We start from the raw sequence: 17,627 nt of genomic DNA, 5'->3' as shown, positions 1-17,627 counted from the left end.
GGGATGGGGCAAATGTACACCCATGCTTTGCAGCAGCTCAAAACTCTTGAGAGGGCATTAGAGTCACAAGATAATTATGGAGGAAGGTGGCTATTTGATCCATCTGAATTAATCTATCCAGAAAAATCCTGTTACCCAATTTCAGCATCCAATTGTTTCTTAAAAGTTTGTTGATTGCTGCCATGCATTAGTTGAACTGCTGAGCATTAAGTTTACTAAACTCCCTAAATCTCTTGGTTTTGCCCATGGCTATTTCAACACCATTCCTGGAGTGTGTGTTACTTTTTTCTTCCTATTTAGGATACTTTACGCTTTTCTGCATTAAATTTCCACATGCCATTTTTCTGCCTGCTTACACATTGTGTCCAACTCATTTGGTAATTTTTGAGCAGTCCCTTCAGAATCCACCACCTATCCTAGTTTCTGCATATTTGACCAATTTACATTGTGTTTTTGAATCCAGTATTTGGAAATTAAAAACACCGATTCCTGGAGCACTTCATCAAGTACTTCCCCAGCCCAAAATAACAATGATTTCTCGCTTTCCACCCTTCAGCCAATTTCATACTCATTCCTAGGGTTTACCATGCCTCCCTACAGCTTTAATTTTAACTAGGAACCCTTTGTGTGGAACTTTGTCAAATGCCTTTTGGAAGACTAGGAACACCACTTTGTAGGGCTTATCACCGTTCACTTGGGTTCCCACTTCCTCAAGGAAGTCAAGGAGGTTGGTCAGGTAGGATCTCGCCCTTCTGAATCTGCCTTGACTGCTTTTGCATGCTTTTATTTTTGCAGATAATTTTCAGGTTTTCTCCTGATAACCAAATCCATTATTTAACATGCAATGGAAGTAAGACAAATGGTTCTGTAAGTGCTTGTCTGTTTTGTCCCCTTTTCTTTCTTTTAATATGGGCACCATGTTGGCCTGTTTCCAGTCTACTGGTACTCCCAGTGTCTAGTGACTCCTCCATAATTAGCAGTGCCTCATAAATCTCCTGCAGTATGTACCATCTGTCCCTGGCGATTTTTGTTTTGAGCACTTTTAGTCTGTTTAGGCTTCCATCTTGTTAACATTGAAGTGTGTGATTTTACTTAGGTTAACTAGATTTGGGGACAGCATGCTGCTAATGTCTTCTGTTGCAAATACAACAATCAACTTAAATTTATATAGCACCTTTAACAAAGCAAATACACCCAAAGGCACTTCAGAGAGTCGTAATAAAAAATAGAACACCAAGCCAAAGGAGGAAATATTGGAATGAGTGACCAAATGCTTGGTCAATAAGGTGGGTTTTAAGCAGAATCTTAAACGAGAGGGCGTTAAAGGCAGAGGGGTTTAGGGTGGGATTTCCAGATTGTGGGGCATAGATGAAGGCACTTGGAAGGAGTAATTATACAGGAAACTGTGTTATCTGGAGGCTAAATGTCTGGCAAGCTTGAGCCACCGGCAAAAATCAGGCTTTTTTTTTTTCGTTGCTTTTTTCTCAACAGTCAAGCTCTGCAAGGTCTGTAGCTAAGCAACAGCTGCAGCTCTACAGAGACGCTTGCCAACTGTTTAGAAGCTGTTGCTAAGCAACAGGGTTTGTTGATTCACACGGAGCTGAAAATCTCCGTATGTTTCAACATTAGCGCTGGAGTGTCCGGCAGTTTTGAGGGAATGGCAACAGCTCGGTCCCGTCGGTGCCGGATAGCACAAAGTTTCCTGTATTTACTATTGTACTCATTCTCCATTTCAAGCTTGTCTGTATTTGTTAGGGTTTACACCTCTTTTCTGCCTCCTATTGTACTGAGATTTGTTTACTTGTTTAGCCTCTGCTGCTATCTCTTCTAGGCCCTCCTTTGCTCCTCTTAATCACCCTTTTAACGTGTTTCTGCATGTTTTTAAATTAATCATCAGTGCAGCCCTTGCAGGACTTGTTAGTCATCTTTCTTCCATTTTTTTACTTGTTAATTAATTTAGGGTATTGTTTGCTTAGTGTGAGTTAGTTTGCGTGTCTTTGAAAAACTTACCCCAATCCATTTGCGTTAGTTGTTCCCTCATACCTTTGAATTTAGCCGTTTTAAAATTATATGCATGATTCCGGTCTTGGGTATTTGATTCTTCAAATGCTCGCCACCTTCTCTGGTTCTTGCCCTAAAACGCCAATGCTACTGGTCAGTGTTGCTCTAGTGGAATCTAGTGCTGAAGCACAAGTCGTCGCAACAAACATGGCTTCGGTATTGGTACAAACCTTACCTTTGGGAATGTTGGCTGGTACATCAAGGATGGCCACAATAGTCAGTACAGGATTAACAAGCCCCAAAGTCACAATAAAGTAGAGCTACTTTTGAGAAATGTCCCCCTTTTTGTATGAAACTTCCCAACGCAGGATTTTGACTCAATCTTCAGTTGTGCAAAATCTTTCTGTCCATATGACTGGGCTGATGCGCACACAGTTTTTGCCTTCGTAATGACAGGAGAGTGGCGATTCTAGTAGTACTTGAAAGCCTTAACCTTATGTGATAAGACATCTATGACAGTTGGTTTAGACCATGAAAGCTCATTGCAAGTGAGATATTAATCAGAAAATGGTTAACGTCAAGGAAAAGGGCTTTGTTCTTGGTTCTTGGTTTACTTCATGGTTCTTGGCTTACTTTGAACAGAATACCTTTGTAGCCTCAAATTGGCCTGTTTTGTCCTGAGAATTCTGCTTGGAATAGTATTCTTTCCACTATTTGGTGGAATTTTCTCTAACAGGTAATTTTTCAGGTTTTGATGTCTTCTGGCCGCTGAGGTTGTTTGGGAGGTCATGGGTTGATTTCCTAACTTTGGTCAGGTTATGTAGAGTCTGTGTGGCTGTAGAGAAAACCTTTTTTATTTCTGCAGGTGCAGTTCCCTGCATAGATGAAGTATGGCAAAACAACCATTCAAGACCAGAAACCTGTGCTCTCAGAAAAATGGGAGATATTTTCTCTGGTCACACTCCAAATAAAGATTGGGGCTTACCATGCACACCATGTGGTGCAGATTATTGTGACAGTGAATCAAGTCCCAGGTTCATGAAAAAGCTCAAATTAAGTGATTTGTATGACGGAGTACCAGTCTGGGATTTGTATCTTGTTTTGTGCACGCTCCTATTTGACCCATTTGAACAAACTGTTTCCTGTGATCTTAATGCTGCACTGCATGTTTCATTCTGTCCTCCAAATTGATGAGTTTCCTATTCTTGGCCTTCAGATAGGGCTGCTCTAAAATCACATCTATAGTCTTTTTCCTTTTGTATCTGAATTTCATTTGTGTCTCAACTATGATGCTGGAGATCTATCTGCTACCAAATGCTTCCTTTCCAATAGAAAATGTTATATCGTCAGTGGTGTCCCTTAGAACCAAGGACAGATGCATTTGTTTCCTTGGCAACAAAACATTAGATAAATCCATTGCTAAGCAACAAGTAACTAAGTTAGAATGCCTCATTCCTTTTGCTTGTTGCGATTCACCAATAGAAGCATGTTATATCTGTGCTCACAGTAGAAAGGATTTTCCTTGACTTTCTGCAAGGTGCTGTGTGGGATTGGAGTTTCTGCCTACATGCTGTTGGAAAGCATTACTTGTGCTGTCAGATAAAGACAGATCAAGACAACTATTTTTTGGTCCCTCCTCTAAGTTGGCCTCTAGGTTGAGGGCTTCTCTTCCCACTCCCCACCTTGTTCCCCCGCATTTCCGATACTACTTTGACATATTATATGTAGTTCAGTCTCCATGCATAAAGCTCTGCCCCAACCTGCTCCTTTAATCCTTTCTGTGACCCAGAGCACTTGGAGCCAAATGTGATGGGGTAATGCCCTAGGAACACTTTGCATTTTCTGAAATAGAGCTAAGAACTTTGATTTTGTTCTGGAGCCCTTTCCAGTATTTCTTAAGGCAAATTTTGTGCTCATCAAGGTGATGATGTTGGCACTGGAGCATTTGTCATCCAACATGAAGCACTTCCAGCTTGGGTATAGCACAGTCAAATACAAAACACCTCTGCTGCACCAGTGACCTCTGAGTGAGGTTGCTACTTACTGTTGAATTTGGCCAGTTTTGTGCTATGGGCTCACAACTAGTAATTGGGTTGAGACTTGGGCCACATGTTTCAGTCCATTGACATCGTCATTTAAGAGAAGGACTTCAGCGATGGTGGAGTTGATGTAGGAAATCAAATGTCGAAGAGTAAGGGTAAAGTATATGTTTGGTTGCGTAAAAGATAATGATCTATAACACATTGCTAAATGGCTGAGAATCTTGGACTTTACATACCTCACTCTGGTATGACTCAAAGCACTGGAACATTTAATATGTCTGCCACAGATTGGAGAGCCTGTGTGGAAGCCAGCAACCGCTTCCATGTATCTCTTTACTCGTCCTACCATACTGAGCGACTCAACAACTATCATTAATCAGTGAAATAATTGTAGCATTCAACTGCATGAAGTACATTGGAGCTTCTGCTGGAGATCTCAGTTGAAGCCTCCTCATTGATTTTCCTTTTACAGTGTATGATTTCCATTCTATAATAATGCAACCCAGTTGGCAGTAGCTAGTGATATTTGCTGCCAGCTCACTCTTATCCTCTGGAAAGTAACGCAAATTAAAATGATGCATATTGTTCAACTCAATCAAATTCTACCAGCGGACTCCACATAGAACCAGTTATTAAACAAAATTAGGGCTCATGGGATTTGGGGGTAATATACTAGCATGGATTGCGGATTGGTTAGCAGACAGAAAACAGAGTAGGAATAAACGGGTAATTTTCAGGTCAGCAGGCTGTAACTAGTGGGATCAGTGCTTGGGCCTCAGCTATTCACAATCTACAATGATTTGGATGAGGAGACCAAATGTAATATATCTAAGTTTGCTGATACAAAGCTAGGTGGGAATGTAAGTTGTGAGGAGGATGCAAAGAGGCTTCAAAGGGATAGAGACAAGCTAAATGAATGGGCAAGAACATGGTAAATGGAATATAATGTGGAGAAATGTGAAGTTATCCACTTTGGTAGGAAAAATAGAAAAGCAGAGTATTTTTTAAATGGTGAGAGATTGGGAAATGTTGGTGTTCAGAGGGACCTGGGTGTCCTTGTACACGAATCACTGAAAGTTAACATGCAGGTACAGCAAGTAATTAGGAAAGCAAATGGTATGTTGGCCTTTATTACAAGAGGATTTGAGTACAAGAGTAAAGAAGTCTTATTGCAATTATATAGGGCCCTGGTGAGACCACATCTGGAGTATTGTGTACAGTTTTGGTCTCCTTACCTAAGGAAGGATATACCTGCCATAGAGGGAGTGCAACAAAGGTTCACCAGACTGGTTCCTGGGATGGGGGGGATTGAGTAGACTAGGCCTATATTCTCCAGAGTTTAGAAGAATGAAAGGTGATCTCATTGAAACATACAAAATTCTTACAGGGCTTGACAGGGTAGATGCAGGGAGGATGTTTCCCCTAGCTGGGGAGTCCAGAACCAGGGGTCACGGGATCCGAATAAGGGGCCGGCCATTTAGGACTGAGATGAGAAATTTCTTCTGAGGGTGGTGAATCTTTGGAATTCTCTACCCCAGAGGGCTGTGGAGGCTCAGTCGTTGAGTATATTCAAAGACAGAGCGATAGATTTTTGTATATTAAGGGAATCAGGGGATATGGGGATAGTACAGGAAAGTGGAGTTGAGGTACACGATCAGCCATGATCTTACTGAATGGCGAAGCAGGCTTGATGGCCCAAATGGCCAACTCCTGCTCCTATTTCTTATGTTCAAACCTTTCTGGCCTCTGACTGACTTAGTGACACACTGCAAAGTGCATTTGCCAACTTCAGGAGACCATACCATACTCGTGTATATTCAAACAGTTTTAATGTAGATCTTGGTAATGAACCACTCTCGGGAAGCATTTCATTGAGGGTGCATCAATAATAAAGGCAATGGTGTTCATGTATTTTAATGCATTTAGGTGGTGCACAGAGACTTGAAACCGAGTAACATCTTGTACGTGGACGAGTCAGGCAATCCAGAATCTATTCGTATCTGTGACTTTGGATTTGCCAAGCAGCTGCGTGCTGATAATGGCCTTCTCATGACTCCGTGTTACACGGCTAATTTTGTTGCTCCTGAGGTAAGACTTACTGCTTTATTTCTGTCTTTTGCTGAAACATTACTAAAACTTTTAATTTCCCCTTGAAACAATGAAACATTTAATGCTGATCACTTTATTGGGGTGGTGCTGCGTGTCCCAATACCAAACACTGCAGGGCTGGCAGGATGCAGGTTTATGTCTCTACTTTCCCATCATGCTGAGCTACCTATTTCCCCTGTGCTATTCTAGAGATTCGCAGTGAACAGGCACTTCCCCAAAGGGATGGAGGACGTCATCCCAGGCAAGGGGCCAGACTGGCTTTGGCAAAGACTTTGAGCCTTTCTAGTTAGAGATGGCACAGTAAAGTGGGAGAGGGGATTAAGATTTATTTTGTCACTTCTAATAATTGTTCAGCAGCTGTCTTCCCTAAACCCTAAATTTTCTTTTTTCGGTGAATTTTTCTGCTCAAGGGGAGGGATATTAAGAGATTGGAACACTCACCTAGTGACCGCATCAACCAATTCCAAATATCTCTCCACCGCTAGCTGCTGTGTAAATCCACCTCTACACTGCTCCAACAATCAACAATCTACCTTAACCACAACTCAATGGCACCCTGATTGCTTCATTGGCATTTACATTTCCCAGACTACCCACTCTTATGGTTACCCTGAAAGAGGTTGTCTGTGGTCCCAAGCCCTGTAGTAACTTGGTAAAGACGGCTCTAAATCAATCTACATAGGGTCCTGATGGCAAGAGAGGAGACGTTCAAGCCCAGATACCAAGGGTGAAAGGACAGAATGTAATATTGCTTTCTTGTGTCTCAAATGGTCCCCAAAGTGCTTCATGTACAAGGGAATTACTTTGAAGTGTAGTGACTTATCCACAAATGTCGGCCATATTGCCGTGGGATCTTTAACATCCACCTGAATTGGCAGATGAAGCCTTAGTTAACCTCTTGCCTGAAAGACAGAAACTCATAACAAACGGCACTTCCTCAATACTGCAACAACTTGCATTCATATAGCTCCTTTTAATATAGAAAAATAGCCCCAGGTGCTTCAGAGGCATAATCAAAAAGAAATTACCTTCCCTCCAACATAAGGTCAGAAATGGGGATGTTCGCTGATGATTCGACAGGGTTCAGTTCCATTCGCAACACTCCAGATAATGAAGCTGTCCATGCCCACATGCAGCAAGATCTGGACAGCATTCAGGCTTGAGCTGATAAATGGCAAGTAACATTCGTGCCACAAATGCCAGGCAATGACTATCTCCAACAAGCGAGAGTCTAACCACTGCCCCATGAAATTCAATGGCATTACCATTGCCGAATCCCCCACCATCAACGTCCTGGGGATCATCATAGACCAGAAACTTAACTGGACCAGCCACATAAATACTGTGGCAACAAGAGCAGGTCAGAGGCTAGGTATTCTGCAGCGAGTGTCTCACCTCCTGACTCCCCAAAGCCTTTCCATCATCTACAAGGCACAAGTAAGGAGTGTGATGGAATACTCTCCACTTGCCTTGATGACTGCAGCTCCAACAACACAAGAAGCTCGACACCATCCAGGACAAAGCAGCCTGCATGATCGGCACCCCATCCACCACCTTAAACATTCACTCCCTCCACCACCGGCGCACTGTGGCTGTAGTGTGTACCATCTACAAGATGCACTGAAGCAACTCGCCAAGGCTTTTTCGACAGCACCTCCCAAATCCATGACCTCTACCACCTAGAAGCACAAGGGCAGTAGGTGTATGGGAACACCACCACCTCCAAGTTCCCCTCCAAGTTACAAACCATCCTGACTTTGAAATATATCTCCGTTCCTTCGTTGTTGCTGGGTCAAAATCCTGGAACTCCCTAACCGCACTGTGGGAGTACTTTCACCACACTCTGCAGTAGTTCAAGAAGGCAGCTCACCGCCACCTTCTCGAGGGCAATTAGGGATGGTCAATAAATGCTGGCCTTGTCGGTGACACCCAGATCCCAGGAACAAATAAAAATTAAAAAAATTTGGTAGAACTTCACCGAGTCCGAGTGGTTCATTAGTTGCTAACTATATAATGGTTATTGGGTAACCTTAAGTTGATTCGGAATTGGCAGGATTGAAATTGAGATGACAAAGTAGTTTGGCCTGTCGAAAAATACTCCAGTAATTATGTTCTAACAATTTGATTCTTGTTCAGTGTTGCAACTACTGATGCACTGTTCACAAGGATTGTTATCCCAAGCGTTTTGGCCTTTTAACTATTTTGCCGAATTACATAGAAATTCATGCAACATGGAAACAGGCCATTTGGCCCAAACAGTCATGCCAGTGTTTATCCTTTATGCAAGCAAATATTTGTAATGTTTACCTGCCCTGTTCCCATATCCCTTCAACCCCTTTTCTTTCATCCACCTATCCAATCTGATCTTGAATGGTGACATAGTTTCTGCCTCAACCACTGATTCCGGAAATGAATTCCACAGCTTCACAACTCTAAAGAAATTTCTCTCTGTTCTAAATCTTACATTTAATCTTGTATCTGTGGCCCCTCATTCTAGACTCTTTCCCTGCCCCTTCCCCGCCCCTCCTCTCTTCTCCCCACCCCCCCCCCCCCCCCAAAAAAAAAACTACAGGAAACAGCACTTCTATCTACCCTGTCCCGTCCTTTCATAATTTTAAACACTGCTATCCTATCGCTCCATAATCTGCATTACTCTTAACGAAAAATGACCCAATTTGTCACACCATATTTGTCTTTCCTCATAACCGGCAACATTCTAGTTCATCTGTGTTGTACCCTCTCTAAAGCCTCAATATCCATCCTCTCATGGAGTCCAATACTGCTACACACTGCGCCTGTTAAGATTTTATATATAATAGGAATTGTAAATCTAATAATTATTTCAATGTATTGTACTTTATAGGTCTTAAAGCGGCAAGGATATGATGCAGCTTGTGATATCTGGAGTCTTGGTGTTCTCCTTTACACTATGCTAACTGGGTAAGTTTGTGTACTACCTAGGATGTTACTGATCAAAGTAAGGAAAACACTAAATGGCTTTTCTATTGAACTTTCCTCTTCTATGCTAAAGGTGGTGAATCATGCTTGGGGTATAGTTCACCATGTGTTACATAAGAAAATGGGAATGGCGAGGGGGTGCAGTTTGCTAGTGCTGTTGGGGAGGGTTTAAACTAGTTTGGCAGGGGGTTGGGAATCTGAGCAACGCTGGAAATGGAAGGCAGGGAGTTAGTAAGTGAATTTGGAAGGCAGGAAGCAAAGGCTAGACAATGAAGGAGTCTGATGGTGCTTAATGGTATATACTTCAATGCAAGAGTCTAGTGAGCAAGGCAGATGAGCTGAAGGCACAGATAGACACGTGGAAGTATTACTAGCTATTACTGAAACATGGCTTAAAGGAGGACAGGAATGGCAGCTCAATATTCCTGGTTACAGGATTTTCAGACGAGATCGAGAGGGGGATAAGAAGGGAGGGGTTGCAATATTGATTAAGGAAACCATTACAGCTGTGAGGAGGGATATGATGTTAGCAGGATCATCAAATGAGGCCATATGGATTGAACTGAAGAACAAAAAAGGGGCAATCACAATGCTGGGAGTGTACTATAGACCCCCAAACAGTCAAAGGGAAATAGAGCAAATATGTAGGCAAATGTCTGAAGTGCAAAAACAATAGGGCAGTAATAGGGGATTTTAACTACCCTAATATTAACTGGGATAGAATTCGTGTAAAAGGAATAGAGGGTGCAAAATTCAATGCATTCAAGAGAACTTTTTTAGTCAGTACATAACTAGCCCAACGAGGGGGGGGTGCAGTTCTGGACTTAGTTTTAGGGAATGAAGCTGGGCAGGTGGAAGGGGTATCGGTGGGAGAGCATTTTGGTGGTAGTGATCATAATTCAGTTAGATTTAGCATAGTTATGGAAAAGGACAAAGATAGACCAGGTGTAAAAGTTCTCGATTTGGGGAAAGGCCAATTTTATTAAGCCGAGATGTGATTTAGCCAAAGTGGACTGGAAACAGTGACTTGAAGGTAAATCAGTGTCAGAGCAATGGGAGGCATTCAATGAGGAGATAGTGAGGGTCTAGAAGAAATGTTTCCACAAAGAAAAAGGGTGGGACTCTCCAATTTAGAGCCCCCTGGATGTCGAGAAGCATACAGGATAGGATGAGGAAAAAAAGGGAAGCTTTTGTCAGACACTGAGAGCTCAATACTACAGAAAGCCTAGAGGAGTATAGAAAGTGCAAGGGTGAAATTAAAAAGGAAATAGAAAGCAAAGAGGGGGCATGAAAAAATATTGGCAAATAAAATCAAGGAAAACTCAGATATTTTATAAATACATAGAGCAAGAGAATAACTAAGGAAAGAGTAGGCCCTACTAGAGACCAAAAAGGTAACCCATGTGTGGAGGTGGAAGAAGTGGGTATGGTTCTTAATGAATACTTTGCATCTGTCTTCACAGAAGAGAGGGACGATGCAGACATTGTAGTTGAGGTGGAGTGTGAAATATTAAATGGGATAAACATAGAGGGAGTGGAAGTATTAAGAGGTTTAGCATCTTTGAAAGTAGATAAATTGCCACGCACGGATGAAATGTATCCCAGGCTGTTGAGAGGCAAGGGAGGAAATAGCGGAGTCTCTGACCATCATTTTTCAATCCTGTCTGACTACAGGTGTGGTGCCAGAGGACTGCCAATGTTGTGCTATTGTTTGGAAAGGGACAAACTGAGTAATTACAGGCCAGTCAGCCTAACCTCGGTGGTGGGAAAGTTATGGGACAAAGTTCTGAGGGACAGTATAAATCATTTAGAAAGTCACAAATTAATCAAGGACAGTCTGCCTGGATTTGTTAAGGGAAGGTCATGTCTGACTAACTTGTTTGAATTTTGAGGAGGGTCGATGAGGGTGGAGCATTTGATGTAGTCTACATGGATTTTAGCAAGGCTTTTGACGAGGTCCCACATGGCAGGTTGGTCAAAAATGTAAAAGCCCATGGGATCCAAGGGAAAGTGACAAGTTGCATGCAAAATTGGCTGAGGCAGGAAGCAAAGGGCAATGGTTGACTGGTGTTTTTGTGACTACAAGACTGTTTCCAGTGGGGTTCCACAGGGCTCAGTACTCGGTTCCTTGCATTTTGTGATTATATAGCAATGATTTAGTCTTCAGTGTAGGGAGCATGCTTAAGAAGTTTGCAGATGATACAAAAATTAGCCGTGTGGTTGATGGTGAAGATGATGCCTGTCGACTGCAAGAAGATATCAAAGGACTGGTCAAGTGGGCAGAAAAGTGGCAAATGGAATTCGGTCTGGAGAATTGTGAGGTAATGCATTTGGGGAGGGCTAACAAGGCAAGGGAATGCACAATGGATTGTAGGATACTAAGAAATGTAGAGGAACAGAGGGACCTTGGAGTACATGTCCACAGATCCCTGAAGGTAGCAGGACAGGTAAATAAGGTGGTTAAGAAGACATATGGGATGCTTTTATTAGCCACAACATAGAATATAAGAGCAGGGAGGTTATGCTTGAACTGTATAAAACACTAATTAGGCCACAGCTAGAGTACTGGGTACAGTTCTGGTCACCACATTACAGGAAAGATGTGATTGCACTAGAGAGGGTACAGAGGAGATTTACGAGGATGTTGCCAGGACTGGAGAATTTTAGCTATGAGACGAGATTGGATAGGCTGGGGTTTTCTTTGGAATAGAGGAGGCTGAAGGGAGACTTAATTGAAGTGTATAAAATTGAGAGGCCTAGATAGTGTGAATAGAGAGCTCAATAACCAGGGGGCATAGATTTAAAGTAATCGGTAAAAGGATTAGAGGGGAGTTGAGAACTTTTTTCACCCAGCAAGTGATGGGGGTCTGGAACGCACTGCCTGAAAGGGTGGTAGAGGCAGAAACCCTCATCACATTTAAAAAGTACTTGTATATGCACTTGAGGTGCCAAAAACTGCAAGGTTACGGACCAAGAGTAGGATTAGGCTGGCTAGCTCTTTTTTGACCGGCGCAGACACGATGGACTGAATGGGCTCCTTCTGTGCTGTAAATTTGTATGGTTCTAGCTGTGGCTACAGCAGCACTGTTCTAGCCACATTCATTAATTTTAATAGAAAACACCTTGCACAATACAGGTAAATGTACTTCACGTGTGTAGATTTACTTAACAAACTCTACACCATTCAGTGACCATATTATATGACTGGTATTTTCTTATTTCCCCATCCCCTGCTCCCAAGAGACACCCTTCTTTCCAGCAAAACCTGTGTCCTGTTTGTCCATCGATATCATTACCGCTCAGTGGCTGCTGATTGTCCATCGATGTCAGTATCTTGAATTCTGCATTTTTATGGTTTAATGACCAGAAATTTAATTTTGTTTCAGTTACACCCCCTTTGCTAATGGGCCTGATGACACTCCTGAAGCAATATTGGCAAGAATAGGTAGTGGAAATTTCAGCCTGACTGGAGGTTACTGGGATACAGTTTCTGATGTTGCTAAGGTAAATGCACAAGACAAATTGATCATAATTGTAAAGTTGTGGTTTGAGAAAAAGCTTACAAGCCTGTTGCCAGCACTTGAATCTGTACTGTATCCAAGGATGTAGCACAAACTTCACTAATATAGCAAAAGAGATAATTTGGAGGAGAATAAATGTGAATCCGTAAAAGCATTTTGATACTGAAGTGTGATACTTTGTTCAGGAATGTTCCAGAACTGAATTTGACATTCTTGCTCCGTTCACTCAACTTTGACGCAGTTGAATACTTTCATTTTTATGGGTAAAATGAGTGGGATCACAGAATTCAATACCCCTCGCAACTGCAAAAAATCCCAGAATCCAATACAGTAAACAGAGTTTTCCCCCCCCCCCCCTCCACAGTGACATTACCAGAGAGGTGAGGAGGGGGGTGGGGGCAGAGAGACTTGGGATCCTGTCCCTTAGAGGTTGGTGCCATATGGATGAATGAACTTGCATTTCTATAGTGTCTTAACCTCAGGACGACACGCAGTGCTTTACAGCCAATGCATTACTTTTGAAGTGTGGTCACTGTTGTAATGTGGGAAAATGCAGCAGGTCCCACTAACAGTAATGAGATAAATTACCAGATAATATTTCTTGGTGCTGGTTGATGGATAAATGTTGGCCAGAACAGCGCAAAAACACCCATCATTTTCAAATAGTGCCACAGGACCCTTTACTCACCTGAGGGGGCAGACAGGGCCTCGGTTTAACGTCTCATCTGAAAGATGGCACATCCGACAGTGCAGCACTCCCTCACTACTGCACTGAGGTGTCAGCCTAGATTAAGTTCAAGTCTCTGGGAGTGGGGCTTGAACCAACAACCTTCTGACTCAGGCAAGTATGCTACCACTGAGCCACAGCTAACGCTGTTCTGTTCAATATCTTGGTCAGATCGCATCTCCGCCTTAATTGTACAGAATCACAGCTTTGTTTTTCTAACATCATTGGCAGAAGTGTCTATGCGAAGTAGAAAATTATTTGTTTTAATTGGTGCATTTATACTTTCAAAAAAAATAGATTATCCAAATACTGTTTAAAAGGTATCTTCTGTAAGGTCTAGTGAGCTTTCACTGTTTACAAATCTCCATTACATAGAAGATAGGAGCAGGAGAAGGCCATTCGGCCCCTTGAGCCTGTTCCACCATTTAATAAGATCATGGCTGATCATACAAATTCAGTACCCTGTCCCTGCCTTCTTCCCATATCCCTTGATCCCTTTAGCCTTAAGAAATATATCTAACTCCTTCTTGAATATATTTAATGAATTGGCCTCAACTGCCTTGTGTGGTAGAGAATTCCACAGGTTCACCACTCTGGGTGAAGAAATTCCTCCTCATCTCAGTCCTAAATGGCTTACCCCTTATCCTTAGACTGTGACCCCTGGTTCTGGACTCCCCCGCCATCGGGAACATCCTTCCTGCATCTAGTCTGTCCAGTCCTGTTAGAATTTTTTAAGTTTCAATCCGATCCCCTCTTTCTTCTAAACTCTAGCGAATATAAGCCTAATCGACCCAATCGCTCCTCATACAACATTCCATCCATCCCAGGTATCAGCCTGGTGAATCTTTGCACTCTCTCCGTGGCAAGAACATCCTTCCTCAGATAAGGTGATCAAAACTGCACACAATACTCAAGATGTGGTCTCACCAAGGCCCTGTACAACTGCAGCAAGACATCCTTGCTCCTGTACTCTAATCCTCTCGCTATGAAGGCCAACATAGCATTTGCCTTCTTAACTGCCTACTGCACCTGCATGCTTACCTTCAAGGACTGGTGCACAAGGACACCCAGGTCTCGTTGCACTTCCCCTTTTCCCAATCTATTGCCATTCAGATAATCTGTCTTCCTGTTTTTGCCACCGAAGTGGATAATCTCGCATTTATTCACATTGGGCAGATGCATGACAAATGCAGTATAATCACCCAACCTGTTCAAATCATACTGGAGTTTCTCTGCATCCTCCTCACAGCACACATGCCCACCCAGCTTTGTGTCGTCTGCAAACTTGGAGATATTACATCTAGTTCCCTCGTCTAGATCATTAATATATATTGTGAATAGCTGGGGTCCTAGCACCAATCCCTGTGGTACCCCACTAGTCACTGCCTGCCACTCAGAAAAAGACCTGTTTATTCCAACTCTTTGCTTCCTGTCTGCCAACCAGTTCTCTATCCAAGTCAGTACCTTACCCCCAATCCCATGTGCTTTAACTTTGCACGCTAATCTCTTATGCGGGACCTTATCGAAAGCCTTCTGAAAGTCCAAATACGCCACATCCACTGGTTCTCCCTTATCTATTCTACCAGTTACATCCTCAAAAAATTCCAGTAGATTAGTCAAGCATGATTTACCTTTTGTAAATCCATGTTGACTTTGTCTGATCCTGTCAGTTTTCCAAGTGCTCTGCTATTACATCTTTTATAATGGACTCTAGCATTTTCCCCACTACCGATGTCAGGCTTACCGGTCTATAATTCCCCGTTTTCTCTCTCCCACCTTTTTTAAATAGTGGGGTTACATTAGCTACTCTCCAATCCATGGGGACTGTTGCAGAGTCTATAGAATTTTGGAAGATGACCAGCAATGCATCCACTATTTCTCGGGCCACTTCCTTAAGTACCCTAGGATGTAGATTATCGGGCCCTGAGGATTTATCAGCTTTTAATCCCGTCAATTTCCCTAACACCATTCCCTACAAATACTGATTTCATTCAGTTCCTCCCTCATTCGACCCTATGTTCCCCGACATCTCTGGGAAGTTATTTGTGTCCTCCTTTGTGAAGACAGAACCAAAGTATGTATTTAATTGGTCAGCCATTTCTTTGTTCCCCATTATAAATTCTCCTGATTCTGACTGCAAGGGACCTACGCTTGACTTCACCAATCTTTTTCTCTTCACATATCTATAGAAGCTTTTACAGTCAGTTTTTATGTTACCTGCAAGCTTACTCTCATACTCTATTTTCCCCCTCTTAATTAATCCCTTTGACCTCCTTTGCTGAATCCTAAACTGCTCCCAATCCTCAAGTTTGCTGCTTTTTCTGGCCAATTTATATGTCCTCTCCTTGGATCTTATGCTATCCCTAATTTCCCTTGTTAGCCACCTTTTTGTTTGATTTTTAATGCCAATTGATGCAGATCTGACTGAGGCATATTTTCTAGTCAGGCAGTCAGGTCTGTGTCTCTTCAAACAGGTCTTCACCATCCTTCTGGCCGGTATTTATCCCTTAATCAACATCACTAAACAGATTATCTGGTTATTATCACATTGTTGTTTGTGGAAGCATGCTGTGCGCAAATTGGTTGCTGCATTTCCTACATTACAACAGTGACTACACTTCAAATGACTGTAAAGCGCTCTAGGATGTTCTGAGGCTGTGAAAGGCGCTATATAAATGCAAATTCTTTTTTCCCCTTGTGCTTGGCGTTAGTCAGTGCCAGTATGCAGATGGAGGGATGACAAAACTTGTCGTAGATTCTTCCTATGATCTATTAATTAGTTGATTGAGGTTAGATTTATCTTCTGGTGTGGTAAAGAGTCATTGATGTGGCAAATGTGTTCACTTGCCTATTTAATGTTGAAAACATATAATTAATTTTCCTTTTGATCTAACAGGATCTTGTATCACAGATGCTTCATGTAGACCCACAGCAAAGACTGTCTACCGCCCAGGTGCTCCGACACCCCTGGATTATTCATCGGGATAAACTGCCACAGTTTCACCTAAACAGGCAGGATGCACCTCATCTAGTAAAGGTGAAAACTGCACTACAGTGCGATGTCAGTCATAGATTGAACTCTTGTATGACCCTTGTGCTGCCTCTCCCTGCCCCCATGTCATGCCTCTCCCCACCCCACCGCCGGGTCTATTCCTGTGCAAAGATGGCCTAGCGATAGTGCTACAGGGTCCTCACTTGGTGCACAATAATAGGTCATGGTAGCCAGAGTTGATTAGCTTTTTGCCCAAGGTGTGTGTGTAAGAAACCATCTTGAGCACACCATTAATCAACTGATTTGGCCTGTCAATGAATAGGAACAGAAATTAATTTTGTATAATTTATATCATCATGCCTTCAAATTGAGAGTAAGTATTTTTAATTGCATTCTTTAAAGGTTAAGTGTTCTGTAATTTTTTAATAGGAATTGTGTTGTGAGTACAAATTAGTAATTATTTGACTAGATTGGTGTGTGGTCTGCCATCCTGTGACCTATTGTGCATCAGTGTTTAAATCAAACTCTTGTACAGTTCTAATGCAACAGCAACAACTTGTATTTATTCAACAACAACTTGTATTTATATAGTGCCTTTAACGTAGTAAAACGTCCCAAGGCGCTGCACAGGAGCATTTAAGACAAAATTTGACACCAATCCACAAGGATAAATTAGGGCAGGTGACCAAAAGTTTGGTCAAAGAGGTAGGTTTTAAGGAGCGTCTTAAAGGAGGAAAGAGAGGTAGCGAGGCGGAGAGGTTTAGGCAGGGAATACCAGAGCTTAGGGCCTAGGCAACAGAAGGCACGGCCACCAAAGGTTGAGCGATTTATGTTAAAGCGATTTTAACATAGTAAAATGTCCCAAGGCACGTCACCGCATTATCCAACAAAATTCGACACCGAGCCACATGAGCTATTAGGGCAGATGGAGGTAGGTTTTAAGGAGGGTAGACAGGTGGAGAGAGGTTTAGGGAGGGAATTCCAGAGCTTAGGGCCTTGGTAGCTGAAGGCATGAACACCAATGGTGGAGCGATTAAAGTAGGGGATTGTCAAGAGGCCAGAACTAGAGGAGCGTAGATATCTGTATTGATTTATATAATTACAATATATTGAAAATGGATGTTTCATGCCAAGCTAAATTAGAGCTGTGATTTTTTTTTTTTTTGTACCTGTGATGGAGTTAGGACTAAGCAGAGTACAACCTGCAATATTTCATTATGTATCAAAACAACTGCTAGTTGCCCCATGATTCAACTAACATTATATGGAACCACATT

The 17,627-nt window shown here is 42.3% G+C and overlaps 1 protein-coding gene across 4 annotated transcripts in view; it reads left to right on the top strand.

The window, feature by feature from the left end:
• Nucleotides 1–17,627, top strand: part of LOC147107378 (ribosomal protein S6 kinase alpha-3) — a 101,242-nt gene that overhangs the window by 81,295 nt on the left and 2,320 nt on the right. For all 4 annotated transcript variants that reach the window (XM_086006356.1, XM_086006355.1, XM_086006358.1 and 1 more), the window contains exons 19-22: nt 5,970–6,131; nt 9,016–9,092; nt 12,497–12,614; nt 16,255–16,395. In XM_086006356.1, the coding sequence (XP_085862482.1) occupies nt 5,970–6,131; nt 9,016–9,092; nt 12,497–12,614; nt 16,255–16,395 (498 nt within the window). The remainder of the gene's footprint in view (nt 1–5,969; nt 6,132–9,015; nt 9,093–12,496; nt 12,615–16,254; nt 16,396–17,627) is intronic.

Source organism: Somniosus microcephalus, chromosome 14 (assembly GCF_052327205.1).
Source record: "Somniosus microcephalus isolate GS21.2 chromosome 14, FLI_Smic_1.0, whole genome shotgun sequence".
Classification (NCBI taxonomy): domain Eukaryota; kingdom Metazoa; phylum Chordata; class Chondrichthyes; order Squaliformes; family Somniosidae; genus Somniosus; species Somniosus microcephalus.
This window is presented reverse-complemented; position numbering and strand designations above follow the sequence as displayed.